The 20,102-nt window shown below is 68.6% G+C and overlaps 1 protein-coding gene across 1 annotated transcript in view; it reads left to right on the top strand.

Annotated features, from left to right (window-relative positions):
- Positions 1-2,160: 2,160 nt before the first annotated feature.
- CACNA1A (calcium voltage-gated channel subunit alpha1 A) overlaps positions 2,161-20,102 on the top strand; it is a 73,836-nt gene continuing 55,894 nt past the window's right edge. The window contains 8 exon segments of the mRNA XM_033083753.2: positions 2,161-2,606; positions 8,329-8,434; positions 9,523-9,662; positions 13,273-13,364; positions 14,306-14,458; positions 15,827-16,014; positions 19,425-19,528; positions 19,605-19,720. Of these exon segments, the coding sequence (XP_032939644.1) occupies positions 2,320-2,606; positions 8,329-8,434; positions 9,523-9,662; positions 13,273-13,364; positions 14,306-14,458; positions 15,827-16,014; positions 19,425-19,528; positions 19,605-19,720 (1,186 nt within the window). The 5' untranslated portion in view covers positions 2,161-2,319.

Below are 20,102 nucleotides of genomic sequence, written 5' to 3' on the forward strand. Positions count from 1 at the left end.
ACACAGCCCCGGTTTGGGGACACAGTCCCGGTTTGGGGACACAGTCCCGATTTGGGGACAGTCCCGGTTTGGGGACACAGCCCCGGTTTGGGGACACAGCCCCGGTTTGGGGACAGTCCCGGTTTGGGGACACAGCCCCGGTTTGGGGACACAGCCCCGGTTTGGGGACCGAGCCCCGGTTTGGGGACACAGCCCCGGTTTGGGGACACAGTCCCGGTTTGGGGACACAGCCCCGGTTTGGGGACACAGCCCCGGTTTGGGGACCGAGCCCCGGTTTGGGGACAGTCCCGGTTTGGGGACACAGTCCCGGTTTGGGGACAGTCCCGGTTTGGGGACACAGTCCCGGTTTGGGGACACAGCCCCGGTTTGGGGACAGTCCCGGTTTGGGGACACAGTCCCGATTTGGGGACACAGCCCCGGTTTGGGGACACAGTCCCGGTTTGGGGACAGAGCCCCGGTTTGGGGACAGTCCCGGTTTGGGGACAGAGCCCCGGTTTGGGGACACAGCCCCGGTTTGGGGACACAGCCCCGGTTTGGGGACACAGCTCCGGTTTGGGGACAGTCCCGGTGACCCAGCCCCGGTACCGGCCGAGCTCCGAGCCCCCCCCATCCCCCCCCACCGGGTGTCGCGGGGTCCCGGTGGCCCCGGGGGGTGACACTGGCAGCGCCACGTGCGGTGGCTGCGGCGCTGGGGACAAAAGCGGCGCTGGGGACAAAGGGCCGTGACGTCAGCGGGGGCTGGGGGGCACCGCTGACCCAGTTCGGCCCTTTTGGGGGGTCACGGCGGGGGGGGGGACACGGGGACACCCTGGGGACAGGCCCAGTGTCCCCCAGTGTGTCCCCACGGGCGGTGACACCGGGGAAACTGAGGCAGCGTCGGGGTAATTAAAACCCGTTCAGTAATTAACGGGAGTTAAAGGAGGAGGAGAAGTCCCAGGAATTTTTTTGGGGGGGCAGGAGGAGGAAGAGGAGGGAGAAGAGGAAGGTCCCGAGCACTGGGGGGGCAGCAGGAGGAGGAGGAGGAGGAGGAGGAAGGTCTCGGGAATTGAGGGGCAGGAGGAGGAGGAGGAGGAGGAGGAAGGTCTCGGGAATTGAGGGGCAGGAGGAGGAGGAGGAGGAGGAGGAGGAAGGTCTCGGGAATTGAGGGGCAGGAGGAGGAGGAGGAGGAGGAGGAAGGTCTCGGGAATTGAGGGGCAGGAGGAGGAGGAGGAGGAGGAGGAGGAAAAGGAGGAGGAGGAGGAGGAAGGTCCCGGGCACTGGGAGGGGGGGAAGGAGAGGGGGAGTAGGAGTAGGAGGAGGAGGAGGAGCAGCAGCAGCAGCAGCGCGATCTCTGCCGCAGCCCGGCCCGATGGGCCCCGCCACCCCGCTGCTGCCGGGGGGCTGACGGCGACCCCCGCCCGGCCCCGCCGCCCCGACCGGGCCCGCCGACCCCCGACCCCCGCCCCCTTTTTTTTGATTTTCTACCCTTTGGATTTTGTGGCCGTTCGGGGATTTTTTCGGGGGGCGTTTTTTTTTTTTTTTACCGTTCCCCCCTCTCGCCGATGCTCCGGGCCGGGGGCGCCGGGATGCGCTGAGCGAGCCCCCCCCGGGATTTCCGGCGCTTCTCCCCCTCCTCCCCCCCGCCCCAAATTACCGCAACCCCCTCCGGGGGGGGGGGAACAGCGAGAGCCGCAGCGCCGGGACCCCCGCACCCCGCTCCGGGGCACCGCGAGCCGCAGCGGAGGGACCCCCCCACCCCAAACCGGGGCACCGGGACCCGCAGCGGGGGGGGGCTCGGCCCTCCCCACACCGACACACCGGGACCCCCCCCCACCCAACGAAACCGGGGCACCGCGAGCTGCAGCGCCAGGACCCCCGCAACCCCCTCCGGGGCACCGGGACCCCCCCGCGCCGGGAACCGCAGCGCCGGAGACCCCCGTTCGCACCGGGGGGGCCCCCCCACCCCCTCCGCACCGGATTGCGGGGGGGGCACCGCCAGAGAGAAGAACCCCCCCCCCCGATCCTCGGGGGCACCGCAGCGGAGAGAGAGACCCCCCCCAACTTTGGGGCACCGCGATCCGCAGCGGAGGGACCCCCCCCCCCCCCCAAAAAAAAAACCGTGCCGGGGGTCCCCCCCCGCCGCACCGGCTCGCAGGGGGGGGGGCGCGGCGCCGCACCGGAGGATGCTCGGGATGCCGGCACCGCTGCCGTCCGCCGCCTGAGCGCCCGGTCGGGACGGACCCCGCCGCTGCCCCCCGGGAATTTGGGGGGGCCCATGGGATGTGATGAGCCCCTCGGCGGTGCCGGCCTCAGCAGCGTGACCCCCCCCGCGGCGGCGGGATGGCTCGGTTCGGAGAGGAGGTGGCGGCCCGCTACGGGCCCGGCGGCGGCGGCGGGAGCGGCCCCGGGGCGGCGGCGGGGGGCCGGGGAGCGGGGGGGGGTCCTCGGCAGGGCCCCCCCGGGGCACAGCGGCTCTACAAGCAGTCCATGGCCCAGCGCGCCCGCACCATGGCCCTGTACAACCCCATCCCGGTGCGGCAGAACTGCCTCACCGTCAACCGCTCGCTCTTCCTCTTCAGCGAGGACAACGTGGTGAGGAAATACGCCAAAAAGATCACCGAATGGCCATATCCTTTTTTTGGGGAGGGGGATCCCAGCCCCTGCGCCGCGCCCCCCGGCAGAGGGGACCCGGTTCTGGCACCCCCAGTTGGGGCTGGGACCCGGGACTAGAGGGAACAGCGCGGCCCCAGCGCTCAGCCCCGACCTCGCTGGGGTCACCGTGTCCTGCTCGGGGGTCCCCAGCCCCGCGTGGGGGTCTCCGTGTCCTGCATGAGCCCTTCAGCCCCGCGGTGGGACCCCCCCGTGCTCGTTTTGGGGTCCCAAGGCCGTGGCTCCGTCCCCTGACCCGCATGGGGGTCCCCACGCCCTGACCCCCAGCGAGGACCCCGCTCCCCTGCCCTGCACGGGGGTCCCCGTTCGGGTCGTGCCTCAGCTCCCCGTCCCCGTATCGGGGTCACCGTCCCCGTATCGGGGTCACCGCGTCCTGCTCTGGGGTCCCCATCCCGGGTCCTGCATTGGGATCCCCCTTTTGGGGTCCTCAGTCCCCTTTTTGGGGTCCCCATTCCCTGTCCTACATCGGGATCCCCCTTTTGGGGTCTCCAGTCCCCTTTTGGGATCCCCGGTCCCTTTTGGGGTCCTCAATCCCCGTCCTGCATTGGGATCCCCCTTTTGGGGTCCCCAGTCCCCTTTTGGGGTCTCCATTCCCTGTCCTACATTGGATCCCCGGCCCCTTTTTGGGGTCCCCATTCCCTTTTGGGATCCCCAGACCCCTTTTGGGATCCCCGGCCCCTTTTTGGGGTCCCCAATTCCTGTCCTGCATTGGGATCCCTCTGTTGGGGTCCCCAGACCCCTTTTGGGATCCCCATTCCTCTTTTTGGGGTCCCCAGTCCCCTTTTTAGGGTCCTCGGCCCCTTTTTGGGGTTCCCAACCCCTTTTGGGGTCCCCAGTCCCCGTTTTGGAGTCCCCATTCCCTGTCCTAAATTGGGATCCCCTTTTTGGGGTCCCCAGTCCCCTTTTTGGGGTCCCCATTCCCTGTCCTACTTTGGGACCCCCGACCCCTTTTTGGGGTCCCCAATTACTGCCCTACATTGGGGTCCTCGGCCCCTTTTGGGATCCCCAGACCCCTTTTTAGGGTCCCCAGTCCCTGTCCTGCATTGGGATCCCCCTTTTGGGGTCCTCAGTCCCCTTTTGGGGTCCCCATTCCCTGTCCTACATTGGGATCCCCGGACTCCTTTTTGGGGTCCCCAATTCCTGTCCTGCATTGGGGTCCCTGGCCCCTTTTGGGATCCCGGCCCCTTTTTGGGGTCCCCATTCCCTGTGACCTACATTGGGATCCCCCTTTTGGGGTCTCCAGTCCCTTTTGGGGTCCCCATTCCCCTTTTGGGGTCCCCATTCCCTGTCCTACTTTGGGACCCCTGGCCCCTTTTTGGGATCCCCAGACCCCTTTTTAGGGTCCCCAGTCCCTGTCCTGCATTGGGATCCCCCTGTCGGGGTCCCCAGACCCCTTTTTGGATCCCCAGCCCCTTTTCGGGGTCCCCATTCCCTGTCCTGCATTGGGGTCCCCATTCCCCTTTTTAGGGTCCCATCCTGGGGGTCCGGCTCGTCCCGGGGGGGTCAGGGGGACCCCCCTGCACCAGCAGCTCCCGGTGCCCCAATTTTGGGGACAATGTGTCATTTGTCACCCCCGAGCTCCTGCCCCCCTCATTTCCACCCCTCGAGGCGTCCCCAGATCCATCCCCGTCCCCAGATGGGTTTTTTTTGGGGGGTCAGAGCTATTTTGGGTAATTTTGGGTTATTTTTGGCTATTTTGGGCCATTTTGGGGCGGTGCAGTCCCGGCCGTGCTGCCCTTGGGGTTCCTCCCCCCTTTTTCTGCCCCCCAAACCGGCAACAGCACCCCAAAAAATGCCCACCACCCCAAAAAGGACCCCCACCACTCCAAAGGGACCCCCGCCACCCCAAAGGGACCCCCACCACCCCAAAGGGAACCCCACCACCCCAAAGGGACACCCACCACCCCAAAAAGGCCCCACCACCCCAAAGGGACCCCCACCACCCCAAAAAGTCCCCATGACCCCAAAAGGGACCCCCACCACCCCTAAAGGACCCCCACCACCCCAAAAGGGACCCCCACCACCCCAAAAAAACCCCATGACCCCAAAAGGACCCCCGCCACCCCAAAAGGGACCCCCACCACCCCAAAGGGACCCCCACCACCCCAAAAACTCCCCCGGGGGCTGGGGGGGTCCCCGCGCGGTTTTGGGGGGCTCTGACTCCACCAAGAGATTTTGGGGACCCCTCCCAGACAGTGGGGGGGGGGATTTTGGGGTCTCCCCAAGGGCGGGGGTCGCGGGGGGGGGTCGCGGGGGGGGGAGGGGCGCGGGGGTCGCGGGGAGCGGCGGAGGGGCCGTGCGGGGGTCTGGGGGTGTCGGGGGGGTCTGGGGGTGTCGGGGGGGTCTGGGGGGGTCTGGGGGGGTCTGGGGGGGTTTGGGGGGGTCTGGGGGGGTCTGGGGGGGTCTGAGGGGGTCTGGGGGGGTTTGGGGGGGGGGTGATGCGTCGCCCCCCGCCCCCCCTGCGGGTCCCATCCTGCGGCACCGGAGCCTCCCACGCCGGGCCCGGGGGAGGGGGCGGCGGCGGGGCCGGGGGCGGCGATCCCGGAGCCCCAAAATCCGTCCCGGGGGGATCCCGGGGGGAGGGGAGAGGAGGGGAGGGGAGGGGAGGGGAGACCCCCGAGAGAGAGAGGGGGGCGCGGAGAGTCACGGCTGGGGGGCCGTGCCGTGCTGGGTCAGGGCTGGATCTGTCCTGGATCCGTGCTGGGTCAGTTCCGGATCCGTGCTGATTCTGTGCCGTGCTGGGTCAGGGCTAATTCTGGGCTGGATCCGTGCTGGGTCAGGGCTGGATCCGTGCTGGACCCGTGCTACATCCGTGCTGGGTCAGGGCTAATTCTGGGCTGGATCTGTGCTAATTTTGTGCTGGTTCTGTGCTGGTTCTGGGCCGGTTCTGTGCTGGTTCTGTGCTGGGTCAGGGCTGTATCTGTGCTGGATCTGTGCTGATTCTGGGCTGGATCCATGCTAATTCTGGGCTGGATCCGTGCTGGGTCAGGGCTGGATCCGTGCTGATTCTGTGCTGGATCTGTGCTAATTCTGTGCTGGTTCTGTGCTGGTTCTGTGCTGATTCTGTGCCGGTTCTGTGCCGTGCTGGGTCAGGGCTGGATCCGTGCTGGGTCAGGGCTAATTCTGGGCTGGATCCGTGCTAATTTGGTGCTGGTTCTGTGCTGGATCCGTGCTAATTCTGGGCTGGATCTGTGCTAATTTTGTGCGGGTTCTGTGCTGGATCTGTGCTGGACCCGTGCTACATCCGTGCTGGGTCAGGGCTGGATCCGTGCTGATTCTATGCTGGTTCTGTGCTGGATCCGTGCTGGGTCAGCGCTGGATCTGTGCTGGGTCAGCACTGGATCCATTCTGGGTCAACTCTGGATCCGTGCTGGTTCTGTGCTGGATCCGTGCTAATTTTGTGCTGGTTCTGTGCTGGTTCTGTACTGGATCCGTGCTGGTTCTGTACTGGACCCGTGCTGGGTCCATTCTGGGTCAGTTCTGGACCCGTGCTGGGTCCGTGCCGCTCCGCTGCCCTGGATAACCGGGCCGGGCCGTGCCAGGAGCCGTGCCGGGCCGGATCCGGCACCGGGATTAATCCTGGATCCCCGGGCCGTGCCAGGAGCCGTGCCGGGCCAGATCCGGCACCGGATACCCCGAGCCGCGCCAGGAGCGGGGCCGGATCCCGGCTCTGGGAGCCGTGCCGTGCCACGAGCCGTGCCGGGCCAGGGAGCCGTGCCGGGCCAGATCCCGGTACCGGGATTAATCCTGGATCCCCGTGCCGTGCCAGGGAGCCGTGCCGGGCCAGATCCCGGTACCGGGACTCGTTCTGGATCCCCGTGCCGTGCCAGGGAGCTGTACCGGGCCAGATCCCGGTACCGGGATTAATCCTGGATCCCCGTGCCGTGCCAGGGAGCCGTGCCGGGCCAGATCCCGGTACCGGGACTCGTTCTGGATCCCCGTGCCGTGCCAGGGAGCTGTACCGGGCCAGATCCCGGTACCGGGATTAATCCTGGATCCCCGGGCCGTGCCAGGGAGCCGTGCCGGGCCAGATCCCGGTACCGGGAGCTGTTCTGCGCCAGGGAGCCGTGCTGGGCAAGCCGTGCCGTGCCAGGAGCCGCGCTGGCTCCGATACCGGCACCGGGGGACAGATCGTGCTGGGAAGAGGGGCCAGAAAACCGAACCGTGCCAGGGCCGTGCCCGGTGCCCGTGCCAGGTCCCGGAGCCGTGCCGGAGCCGTGCCGGGATGGTGGCCCGGTTGTGCCAGGCTGTGCTGTACAGCCGTGCCGTGCCGTGCCGTGCCGTGCCGTGCCAGGGAGCTGCTGGCGCAGCCGTGCCAGAACGCCGGGTGGCCGTGCCGTGCCGGGCCAGCTGTCCCGTGCCAGCGAGCCATGTTGGAGATCCGCGTGGGGCACTCGGGCCGTGCCAGGCCGTACCGGGCCGTGCCAGCGGGGCCGCCCCCGGCCTCATTTCTGTGCCCACCGTGGGCAGCGCTGGGGGGGCGGGATGTGGGGCGGGGGACACGGGGACATGGGGACACGGGACAGGACACGGGACAGGACACGGGACAGGGCACTGGACAGGGCACGGGGACACGGGGACACGGGGACAAGGGACAGGACACGGGGACACGGGACAGGACCCAGGACAGGACACGGGGACACGGGACAGGACACGGGGACACGGGGACACGGGAGAGGACACGGGGACACGGGGACACGGGACAGGGCACGGGGACACGGGACAGGACACGGGGACACGGGGACACGGGGACAGGACCCGGGACAGGACACGGGGACACGGGACAGGACACGGGGACACGGGGACACGGGGACACGGGACAGGACCCGGGACAGGACACGGGGACACGGGGACACGGGACAGGACACGGGGACACGGAACAGGACACGGGGACACGGGGACACGGGGACACGGGACAGGACCCGGGACAGGACACGGGACAGGACAGGGGACAGGACACGGGGACACGGGACAGGACACGGGACAGGACCCGGGGACACGGGACAGGACACGGGACAGGACCCGGGACAGGACACGGGGACACGGGGACACAGGACAGGACACGGGACACGGGGACACGGGGACACGGGACAGGACCCGGGACAGGACACGGGACAGGCACGGGACAGGACACGGGGACACAGGACAGGACCCGGGACAGGACACGGGACAGGACACGGGGACACGGGACAGGATCCGGGACAGGACACGGGGACACGGGACAGGACCCGGGACAGGACACGGGACACGGGACAGGGCACAGGACACGGGGACACGGGACAGGGCACGGGACAGGACACGGGGACACGGGACAGGACACGGGGACATGGGGACACGGGGACGCAGGACAGGGCACAGCCGCGTCCCCGCCGCCCCGGGGGTGGCCCTGCCCGGTGCCCGCGCCGCTCGCGGCGGGTCCCGCTGTCCCCGGGGGTGGCCCTGCCCGGTGCCCGCGCCGCTCGCGGCGGGTCCCGCTGTCCCCGGGGCGCTTTGATCGCTCCGCTTTGATGAGGGAATTAATTACCGAACCGCCCAACACGCGGCCGCCGACCCCGGGGCACGCCGAGCGCCCCGACCGCGATCCTGCCTCAGTTTCCCTCCCCACACCGGCGCCGTTTGGAGGGAGGGGGGGTCCCCCAGCCCCGTTTTTTTTTTTTTTTTCCTTGACTCGCCCCCCACTCCTTTTGAATACATGATTTTAGCCACCATCATCGCCAACTGCATCGTCCTGGCGCTGGAGCAGCACCTGCCCGACGAGGACAAGACCCCCATGTCGGAGCGGCTGGTGGGTGGGGGGCGGCTCCGGGGGGGTCCGGGGGGTCTTGGGGGTTCTGGGGAGGGTCCTGGCGGCTCCGGGGGTCTTGGGGAGGGTCCTGGGGGCTCCTGGGGGCTCCGGGGGGCTCCTGGGGAGGGTCCCGGGGGGGTCCTGAGGGTCCTGGGGGTTCTGGGGGCTCCGGGGGAGGGTCCTGGGGGCTCTGGGGGGCTCCTGGGGAGGGTCCTGGGGGTTCCTGGGGGGTCCTGGGGGCTCCGGGGGGGTCCTGGGGGGTCCTGGGGAGGGTCCTGGAGGCTCCGGGGGTCTTGGGGAGGGTCCTGGGGAGGGTCCTGGGGGGTCCTGGGGGTTCCGGGGGGGTCCGAGGGGCTCCTGGGGGCTCCTGGGGGGTCCTGGGGAGGGTCCGGGGGGCTCCTGGGGGCTCCTGGGGGTCCTGGGGGGGCTCCGGGGGGGTCCTGGGGGGTCTTGGGGAGGGTCCTGGGGGCTCCTGGGGGCTCCTGGGGAGGGTCTTGGGGAAGGTCCTGGGGGCTCCTGGGGGTCCTGGGGAGGGTTCTGGGGGCTCCGAGGGGCTCCGGGGGGCTCCGGGGGTCTTGGGGAGGGTCCTGGGGGCTCCGGGCGGCTCCGGGGGGGTCTTGGGGAGGGTCCTGGAGGCTCCGGGGGGCTCCTGGGGAGGGTCCTGGGGGCTCCTGGGGGTTCCTGGGGAGGGTCCTGAGGGTCCTGGGGAGGGTCCTGGGGGGTCCTGGGGGCTCCTGGGGAGGGTCCTGGGGGCTCCTGGGGGCTTCGGGGGCTCCTGGGGAGGGTCCCCACCCCCGGGGGTCTCCACCAAGGGGTCCTGGTCACTCCTGGCCCTCCGGCGAGGTTCTGAGTGACCACCCGGGGGTCCCCAGCCCACCGCGGGGTCCCCGCCGTGTCCCCCCCTCCCCTCCCCACCCCCTCCCCCACTCCCAGTTCCCCCCGGACCCGCCCCCGTCCCAGTTTCCTCCTTACTGGGAATCTGGGCCACGGCGGGGGGGGGCTGGAGGCGACCGGGGGGGGACAGCGCTGACCCCGGGGGGTGTCCGGAGGTGGGGGTGGCACCTGTCCCCACGCTGTCCCCTCGGCAGGACGACACGGAGCCGTACTTCATCGGCATCTTCTGCTTCGAGGCGGGGATCAAGATCATCGCGCTGGGCTTCGCCTTCCACAAGGGCTCCTACCTGCGCAACGGCTGGAACGTCATGGACTTCGTGGTGGTGCTCACGGGGTGAGGGGACACCGCGCGGACCCCTCCCCACCTCGCGTCCCCACCGCGTGTCGCCGTCCCCGCGTCCCCCGGGGGCCCCGCGGGACACAGAGACCCCTCCCTGGGTCACAGAGACCCCTCCCCAGAGATCCCCGGGTCACAGAGACCCCCCAGAGACCCCCCCGGGACACAGAGACCCCCCAGAGACCCCTCCCCACCTCGCGTCCCCACCGCGTGTCGCTGTCCCCGCGTCCCCCGGGGGCCCCGCGGGACACAGAGACCCCCCAGAGACTCCCCAGGTCACAGAGACCCCTCCCCGGGTCACAGAGACCCCTCCCCAGAGATCCCCGGGTCACAGAGACCCCACAGAGACCCCCCCGGGACCCCCCGGGACCCCCCCGGGTCACAGAGACCCCCCAGAGACCCCCCCGGGACACACAGACCCCTCTCTGGGTCACAGAGACCCCTCCCCAGAGACCTCTGGGACACAGAGATGCCCCAGAGACCCCCCCTGGGTCACAGAGACCCCCCCAGAGACCCCTCCCTGGGTCACAGAGACCCCTCCCCAGAGACCCCCGGGTCACAGAGACCCCCCAGAGCCCCCCCAGAGACCCCCAGGTCACAGAGACCCTCTAGGGAACCCCGGATCACGAAGACCCCCACCTGGGTGACAGAGACCCCCCCCCCCAGGTCACAGAGACCCCCCCAGGTCACAGAGACCCCCCAGAACCCTCCCAGAGACCCTTCCCCGGGTCACAGACCCCCCCCCCTCCCCGGTGTTTCCTCAGTGGGGAAACTGAGGCGCGAGTTTTTGGGGGGCTTTTTTGGGGGGGGGTCTGTTGCGTCCTCTTCCCCTCCCCCCCACCTGTCTGCACCCCCCTGGCGCCCCCCACCCCCCGTTCTGGACATTGGTCCCCCCGTTAATCGGGGTGCGTTAATTGGGGTGCGTTAATCGGGGTGCGTTAATCGGGGTGCATTAATCGGGGTGCGTTAATTGGGGTGCGTTAATCGGGGAGCATTAATTGGGGTGCATTAATTGGGGTGCATTAATTGGTGTGCATTAATTGGGGTGCATTAATTGGGGTGCATTAATTGGGGTGCGTTAATCGGGGTGCGTTAATCGGGGTGCATTAATCGGGGTGCATTAATTGGTGTGCATTAATTGCGGTGCGTTAATTGGGGTGCATTAATTGGGGTGCATTAATCGGGGTGCATTAATCGGGGTGCGTTAATTGGGGGTCTCGGGGGTCTCGGGGGTCTCGGGGGGGGTCAGCTCTGACCGCCATGCCGGGGGCCGATGGATGATGGACCAGCATCGCCATCCTGTTACCATGGCAACGGGGGGGGGACCCTCGGCAACCCCGGGGTCCCCCCACGACCCTCAGGGTCCCCCCGCGACCCCCCCCCGGCTCCCCAGACCCCCCCTCCGGGCCCCGGGGCCGCTGCTGGCCGGTGGCCGCGACCCCCGGGCTGGGAGCAGCGCTGGCAGCGGAGCCGCCACCGGCAGCGCCACCGGAAAAAGATAAAAATATCCCCGAGCTGCCGCCCGCGCTGGCGGCACCGGCTGCGGCACGTGGCCCTGCGGCGGGGACACGGGGGCTGGCGGGGGACAGCGGCTGGTGGCCGTGTGACAGGGACACGGGGGCTGGCGGTGGCCGGCGGCTGGTGGCCGTGTGACAGGGACACGGGGGCTGGCGGGGGACAGCGGCTGGTGGCCGTGTGACAGGGACACGGGGGCTGGCGGGGGACAGCGGCTGGTGGCCGTGTGACAGGGACACGGGGGCTCGTGGTGGCCACAGGCTGGTGACCGTGTGACAGGGACACGAGGGCTTGTGGTGGCCGCGGGCTGGTGGCCGTGTGACAGGGACACGAGGGCTTGTGGTGGCCAGGCCTTTGTGGCCATGTGACAAAGATCTGTGGGCTCATGGTGGCCAAGGGCTGGCGACCGTGTGATGAAGATTTGGGGGCTCGCAGGGGCCAGGGGCTGGTGGCCATGTGACAGGGACCTGGGGGCTTGTGGTGGCCACAGGCTAGCAGCCGTGTGACAGGGATGTAGAGGGCTCGTGGTGGCCACGGGCTGGTGGCCGTGTGACAGGGGTGTGGGGCTCTACAGTGGCCAGGGGCTCGTGGGCATGTGACAAAGATTTGTGGGCTCATGGTGGCCAAGGGCTGGTGGCCGTGTGACAAAGATTTGTGGACTCACAGTGGCCAGGAGTTTGTGGCCGTGTGACAGGGACATGGGGGCTTGTGGTGGCCAAGGGCTCGTGGCCGTGTGATGAAGATTTGGGGTCTCATGGTGGCCAGGGGCTAGCGGCCCTACTCTGGGGGCTCACAGTGGCTCGTGACAGCTGTGACAGGGTGGCCACGGGCTCACCGTGGGGGCCGTGCTGGCTCTTGGCAGCCGCGGGGCCAGCGGTCACTCTGTGTCCCGGTTGTGGCGATCCCTGGTCACTGTGGGTGGCCCGGCCGGGGGTCTCCAGGCCCGCTGACCCCTCTGTCCCCTCTGTCCCCTCTGCCCCTCTGTCCCCGCTGTCCCCGCTGTCCCCTCTGTCCCCTCTGTCCCTCTGTCCCCTCTGTCCCCTCTGACCCCACTGTCCCCGCTGTCCCCTCTGTCCCCTCTGACCCCTCTGTCCCCTCTGACCCCTCTGTCCCCTCTGTCCCCTCTGTCCCTCTGTCCCCTCTGTCCCCTCTGTCCCCTCTGTCCCTCTGTCCCCGCTGTCCCCTCTGTCCCCTCTGACCCCTCTGTCCCTGTTGTCCCCTCTGTCCCCTCTGTCCCTGCTGTCCCCGCTGTCCCCTCTGTCCCCTCTGTCCCCTCTGTCCCCGCTGTCCCCTCTGTCCCCTCTGACCCCTCTGTCCCTGTTGTCCCCTCTGACCCCTCTGTCCCCTCTGTCCCCTCTGTCCCCTCTGTCCCTGCTGTCCCCGCTGTCCCCGCTGTCCCTCTGTCCCTGTTGTCCCCTCTGTCCCCTCTGTCCCCTCTGTCCCTCTGTCCCCTCTGTCCCCTCTGTCCCCTCTGTCCCTCTGTCCCTCTGTCCCCTCTGTCCCCGTGTCCCTGTGTCCCCTCTGTCCCCTCTGTCCCTCTGTCCCCTCTGTCCCCTCTGTCCCCTCTGTCCCCGCTGTCCCCGCTGTCCCTCTGTCCCTGTTGTCCCCTCTGTCCCCTCTGACCCCTCTGTCCCCTCTGTCCCTCTGTCCCCGCTGTCCCCGCTGTCCCCTCTGACCCCTCTGTCCCCTCTGTCCCCTCTGTCCCCTCTGTCCCCGCTGTCCCCTCTGTCCCCTCTGACCCCTCTGTCCCCTCTGTCCCTCTGTCCCCGCTGTCCCCGCTGTCCCCTCTGACCCCTCTGTCCCCTCTGTCCCTCTGTCCCCGCTGTCCCCGCTGTCCCCTCTGACCCCTCTGTCCCCTCTGTCCCCTCTGTCCCCTCTGTCCCCGCTGTCCCCTCTGTCCCCGCTGTCCCCTCTGTCCCGCTGTCCCCTCTGTCCCTCTGTCCCCTCTGTCCCCACTGTCCCCTCTGTCCCCTCTGTCCCCTCTGTCCCGCTGTCCCCTCTGTCCCCTCTGTCCCCTCTGACCCCGCTGTCCCCTCTGACCCCGCTGTCCCCTCTGTCCCCTCTGTCCCCGCTGTCCCCGCTGTCCCCGCAGCATCCTGGCCTCGGTGGGCTCCCAGTTTGACCTGCGGACACTCCGGGCCGTGCGCGTCCTGCGGCCCCTCAAGCTGGTCTCGGGGATCCCCAGTGAGCGCTGGGGGGGTTTGGGGGGTCCCGGGGGGTTTGGGGAGGGGTCTCGGGGGGGATCCGGGGGTCCCGGGGGTTTGGGGAGGGGTCTCGGGGATCCCCAGTGAGCGCTGGGGGGGGACCCGGGGGTCCCGGGGGTTTGGGGAGGGGTCCCGGGGGGGATCCGGGGGTCCCGGGGGGTTTGGGGAGGGGTCCCGGGGGGTTTGGGGAGGGGTCTCGGGGATCCCCAGTGAGCGCTGGGGGGTTTGGGGGGTCCCGGGGGTTTGGGGAGGGGTCTCGGGGATCCCCAGTGAGCGCTGGGGGGAAATCCGGGGGTCCCGGGGGGGTTGGGGAGGGGTCTCGGGGGTTGGAGAGGGGTCCCGGGGGGTTGGGGAGGGGTCTCGGGGGAAATCCGGGGGTCCCGGGGGGTTTGGGGAGGGGTCCCGGTGATTTGGGGAGGGGTCCCGGGGGGTTTGGGGAGGGGTCTCGGGGGGGATCCGGGGGGGTTTGGGGAGGGGTCCCGGGGGTTTGGGGAGGGGTCCCGGGGTTTTGGGGGGGGTCTCGGGGGTTGGGGAGGGGTCTCAGAGGGGATCCGGGGGTCCCGGGGGGTTTGGGGAGGGGTCTCGGGGATCCCAAGTGAGCGCTGGGGGGGTCCGGGGGTCCCGGGGGGGTTGGGGAGGGGTCTCAGGGGTTTGGGGAGGGGTCTCGGGAGGGATCCGGGGGTCCGGGGGGGATCCGGGGGTCCCGGGGGGTTGGGGAGGGGTCTCGGGGGGTTTGGGGAGGGGTCTCGGGAGGGATCCGGGGGTCCGGGGGGGATCCGGGGGTCCCAGGGGGATCCGGGGGTCCCTGTGATTTGGGGAGGGGTCTCGGGGGGGTCCCTGTGATTTGGGGAGGGGTCCCGGGGGGGGATCCGGGGGTCCCTGTGATTTGGGGAGGGGTCTCAGCCGCCGCCGCCCCCGCAGGTCTGCAGGTGGTGCTCAAGTCCATCATGAAGGCGATGATCCCGCTGCTGCAGATCGGGCTCCTGCTCTTCTTCGCCATCCTCATCTTCGCCATCATCGGGCTGGAGTTCTACATGGGCAAATTCCACACCACCTGCTTCGACCTGGTCACGGGTACGGCTGGGACCCCCGGGTGTGCCCCCAAATCACCTCCAACCCACAAAACCCCCTGAATCCCCTCAAACCCCTGAATCCCCTCAAATCCACAAAATCCCCTGAACACCCCCGAAAATCCCCTCAAACCTCCCTAAATCTCCCCCAAACCTTTCTAAATCTCCTCCAACCCCTCAAACTCCCTCCAACCCACAAAACCACCCCAAAATCCCCCTCAAACCTCCCTAAATCTCCCCCAAACCCCCCTAAATCCCTCCAAGACCCCCTAAACCCCTCAAATCCCCTCTAACACCCCAAAATCCCCCCAAATCCCCCTCAAACCCCCCCAAAATCCCCTCAACCCCCCCAAATCCCCCTCCAATCCCCCTCCAATCCCCCCAAATCCCCTCAAACCCCCCCGAACTCCCTCCAACCCCTCAAACCCCCTCCAAACCCCCAAATCCCCCTGAATCCCCTCCAACCTCCCCGAATCCCCTCCAATCCCCCAAACCCCCCCAAATCCCCTCAACCCCCCCAAAATCCCCCTCAAACCCCCCTAAATCTCCCCTCAAACCTCTCTAAATCTCCCCCAAACCCCCCAAAATCCCCTCCAACCCTCTAAACCCCCCCGAATCCCCCTCCAATCCCCCTCCAACCCCCCCAAATCCCCTCAAACCCCCCTAAATCCCTCCCAGCCCCTCAAACCCGCCCCAAACCCCACCGACCCCCCCCCCCAGCACCTCCCCATCCCCTCCAGCCCCCCAAATCCCCTCCAGCCCCTCCAAACCCTCTCAATCCCCCCAAACCCCCTCAATCCCCCCCTAACTCCCTCCAACCCCTCAAACCCACAAAACCACCCCAAAATCCCCTCCAACCCCTCCAAACCCCCCCGAATCCCCCTCCAATCCCCTCCAACCCCTCAAACCTCCCCAAATCCCCCCTAACACCCCAAACCCCCTCCAACCCCCCAAAATCCCCCCAAATCCCCCTCAAACCCCCCTAAATCTCCCCCAAAGCTCCCCAAATCTCCTCCAACCCCTCAAACCCCCTCCAACCCACAAAACCACCCCAAAATCCCCTCAAACTCCCCAGACCCCCTCAATCCCCCCAAATCCTCTCCAACCTCCCCAAATCCCCCTCCCCTCCCTGCCTCAGTTTCCCCCCGGGCTGGGCGGGGGTCCCGGGGCTGCCGGACCGGATCCTTCCCGACCCAAACCCCCCCCCCCAAATCTCCCCGGGCCGGGGCCAGCGCTGGATTCGGAACGCGCTAATTGCGGCTGTCCCTTGATGAAGCCGTTAATTGGCCGCGGTTATTTCTGTCCCGCCGCGGGGCGGGGGGAGCTGGGGAGGGGTCCCGGGGGTTCAGACGGCGGGACGCCCCCTCCCCAGACGAGATCAAGGTGGAGGTCCCGTGCGGGACGGACGAGCCGGCCCGGATCTGCCCGAACGGCACCAAGTGCAAGAAGTACTGGGAAGGGCCCAACTACGGCATCACGCAGTTCGACAACATCCTCTTCGCCGTGCTCACCGTCTTCCAGTGCATCACCATGGAAGGGTGGACCGACCTCCTCTACTATGTGAGGGCTGCCGCCGCTCCGTGCCTCCCGGTGCTGCTCGGTGCTCCCCCGGTGCCGTTCGGTGCCGTTCGGTGCTGCTCGGTGCCGCCCAGTGCTACTCAGTGCCCTCCCGGTGCCACCCAGTGCCCGCCCAGTGCTGTCCGGTGTCCTCCCGGTGCTGCCCGGTGCTGCCCGGTGCCACCCAGTGCCCTCCCGGTGCCTCCCGGTGGTGCTCGGTGCCCTCCTGGTGTCGTTCGGTGCCCGTTCGGTGCCGCCCGGTGCTGCCCGGTGCTGCCCGGTGTCCTCCCGGTGCCCTCCGGATGCTGTCCGGTGCCCTCCCGGTTCTGCCCGGTGCCACCCGGTGCTGCTGGGTGCTGCCCGGTGCCGCCCGGTGCCCTCCCTGTGCCCTCCTTTCCCCGCTCGGTGCCGCCTGGTGCCCTCCTTTCCCTCCCCGGTGCCACCCAGTGCCCTCCCGGTGCCGCCCGGTGCTTCTCGGTGCTGTCCGGCGCCCTCCTTTCCCCGCCCGGTGCTTCCCGGTGCCACCCAGTACCCTCTCGGTGCCCTCGTTTCCCTACCCGGTGCCCTCCCGGTGCTTCTCGGTGCCGCCCAGTGATGCTCAGTGCCGCCTGGTGCCTTCCTTTCCCCGCCCGGTGCCGCCCAGTGCCCTCCCGGTGTCACCCAGTGCCCTCCTTTCCCCGCCTGGTGCCGTTCGGTGCCGTCCCGGTGCTACTCGGTGCTGCCCGGTGCCCTCCTTTCTCAGCCCGGTGCCCTCCCGGTGCTGTCCGGTACCACCCAGTGCCCTCCTGGTGCCGCCCAGTGCTGCCCGGTGCCCTCCCGGTGCTGCCCGGTGTCCTCCCAGTGCTGCTCGGTGCCGCCCAGTGCTGCCCGGTGCCTTCCTGTCCCCTCCCGGTGCTGCCCGGTGTCCTCCGGGTGCCCTCCGGATGCTGTCCGGTGCCCTCCCGGCGCTGCTCGGTGCCGCCCGGTGCCGCTCGGTGCCACCCAGTGCCTTCCCGGTGCCGCCCGGTGCTGCCCGGTGCCCTCCTTTCCCCGCCCGGTGCCCTCCCAGTGCTGCCCGGTGTTGTCCGGTGCCGCCCAATGCCCTCCCGGTGCCGCTCGGTGCCCTCCCGGTGCCCTCCTGTCCTCCCCCGGTGCCCACCCGGTCCTTCTCGGTGCTGTCCGGTGCCCTCCCGGTGCTGCTCAGTGCCCTCCCGGTGCCACCCAGTGCCCTCTTTTCCCCGCCCGGTGCCGCCCGGTGCTGTCCGGTGTCACCCAGTGCCGCCCGGTGCCCTCCTTTCCCTGCCCGGTGCCGTTCGGTGCCCTCCCGGTGCTGCCCGGTGCCCTCCCGGTGTCCTCCCGGTGCTGTCCGGTGACCCTCGGTGCTGCCCGGTGCCCTCCTTTCCCCGCGCGGTGCCTCCCGGTGCTGTTCGGTGTTGTCCGGTGGTGCTCGGTGCTGTCCGGTGCCACCCAATACCCTCCCGGTGCCCTCTTTTCCCCGCCCAGTGCCCTCGCGGTGTCCTCCCGGTGCCTCCCGGTGCCGTTCGGTGCTGTCCGGTGCCGCCCAGTGCCCTCCCGGTGCTTCTCGGTGCTGTCCGGTGCTGCTCGGTGCCGCCCAGTGTCGCTCGGTGCCATCCGGTGCCCTCCTTTCCCTGCCCAGTGCCCTCCCAGCGCCCTCCCAGTGCCTTCCCGGTGCTTTTCGGTGCTGATCGGTGCCGCCCAGTGCCCTCCTTTCCCTGCCCGGTACCCTCATGGCGCTGCTCGGTGCTGCCCGGTGCTCTCCCGGTGCCCTCCTGTCCTCTCCCAGTGCCCTCCCGGTGCTGCCCGGTGTTGTCCGGTGCCGTCCGATGCTGCTCGGTGCTACTCGGTGCCCTCCCGGTGCTGTCCGGTGCCGCCCAGTGCTGCTCAGTGCCCTCCCGGTGCCACCCAGTGCCCTCTTTTCCCCGCCCGGTGCCCTCCCGGTGCCACTCGGTGTCCACCCGGTGCCCTCCCGGTGCTGTTCAGTGCTGTTCGGTGCCCTCCCGGTTCTGCCCGGTGCCCGTTCGGTGCCGTTCGGTGCTGTTCGGTGCCAACCAATACCCTCCCGGTGCCCTCCTTTCCCTGCTCGGTGCCCTCCCGGTGCTGTCTGGTGACCCTCGGTGCCACCCAGCGCCCTCCCGGTGTCCTCCCGGTGCCGCTCGGTGCCGCCCAGTGCCGCCCGGTGCCCTCCCGGTGTCGTTCGGTGCCACCCGGTGCCCTCCTGTCCCCCTCATGGGACCCCTCCCCAGCTCAGGGAACCCCCGGGACCCCCCCAAATTCACAGGATCCCCCGGGACCCTCCCCAGCTCACGGGACCCCCCCAAATTCACGGGACCCCCGGGAATTCCCCAAATTCTCGGGAATTCCCCAAATTCACGGGACCCCCGGGAATTCCTCAAATTCTCGGGAATTCCCCAAATTCACGGGACCCCTCCCCAACTCACGGGACCCCCCAGGACCCCCCCAAATTCACGGGACCCCCCCAAGCTCAGGGGACCCCCGGGACCCCCCCAAATTCACGGGACCCCCGGGAATCCCCCAAATTCACGGGACCCCCCCAAATTCACGGGACCCCCGGGACCCCCCCAAATTCAAGGGACCCCCCGGAATCCCCCAAACTCACGGGACCCCCGGGACCCTCCCCAACTCACGGGACCCTCCAGAAATCCCCCAAATTCACGGGACCCCCGGAAATTCTCCAAATTCACGGGACCCCCCAAATTCAAGGGACCCCCCGGGAATTCCCCAAATTCTCGGGAATTCCCGAAATTCACGGGACCCCCCAGGACCCCCCCAAGCTCAGGGGACCCCCCAGGAATCCCCCAAATTCACGGGACCCCCCGGGATCCCCCCAAATTCATGGAACCCCCCCCAAATTCAAGGGACCCCCGGGAATTCCCCAAATTCACGGGACCCCCCAGGATCCCCCAAATTCACGAGACTCTCCAGAAATCCCCCAAATTAACGGGACCCCCCGGAAATTCCCCAAATTCACGGGACCCCCGGAAATTCCCTAAATTCTCGGGAATTCCCCAAATTCATGGGACCCCCCCGGGACCCCTCCAAATTCACGGGACCCCCCCATCCCCGCCCCCTCCCCAAATTCACAGGACCCCCGGGACCTCCCCAAATTTACGAGACCCCCGGGACCCTCCCCAAATTCACGGGACCACCCGGAAATTCCCCAAATTAACGGGAATTCCCCAAATTCACGGGACCCCCGGAAATTCCCCAAATTCACGGGACCCCCCGGGACCCCCCCAAACTCACGGGACCCCCCCAAATTCACGGGACCCCTCGGAAATTCCCCAAATTCACGGGACCCCCTCAGCTCCCGGGACCCCCCAGGACCCCCCCAAATTAACGGGACCCCCCCAAACTCACGGGACCCCTCCCCAAATTCACGGCCCCCTCCCCAGAGCAACGACGCCTCAGGGAACACTTGGAACTGGCTCTACTTCATCCCCCTCATCATCATCGGCTCCTTTTTTATGCTCAACCTCGTGCTGGGGGTCCTGTCCGGGTAAGCGGGGTGCGGGGGATTTGGGGAGGGGTCCGGGGGTCGCTCCGGCCGGCGCTGAGTGGGGAGGGGTCCGCAGGGAGTTTGCCAAAGAGCGGGAGCGGGTGGAGAATCGCCGCGCCTTCCTCAAGCTGCGGCGGCAGCAGCAGATCGAGCGGGAGCTCAACGGATACATGGAGTGGATCTCCAAGGCGGGTGAGGGTCGCGACCACCCCCCAAAATCCCCCCCGAGCCCCCCGGAGCCGCCCCCTCCCCAGTTTCATAACCCAGCGTTGGCACGCCCCAAAATCCCGACCCAAAGTGCCCCAAATTCCGTCAAATCTTCCCCAAAATCCTCCTCAAATCCTCCCCAAAATCCGCCCCGACCCCCTGGGACCCCCCAAAATCCCCCCGAGCCCCCCGGAGCCGCCCCCTCCCCAGTTTCATAACCCGGCCCTTGGTACGCCCCCAAATCCCTCCCAGGACCCCCAAATTTTCCCCAAATCCTCCCCAAAATCCTCCTCAAAATCCTCCCCAAATCCCCCCCAGACCCTCCCCAAATCCTCCCCGACCCCCTGGGACCCCCCAAATCCTCCCC

Source organism: Catharus ustulatus, chromosome 33 (genome assembly GCF_009819885.2).
Source record: "Catharus ustulatus isolate bCatUst1 chromosome 33, bCatUst1.pri.v2, whole genome shotgun sequence".
NCBI classification, from domain to species: Eukaryota; Metazoa; Chordata; class Aves; order Passeriformes; family Turdidae; genus Catharus; species Catharus ustulatus.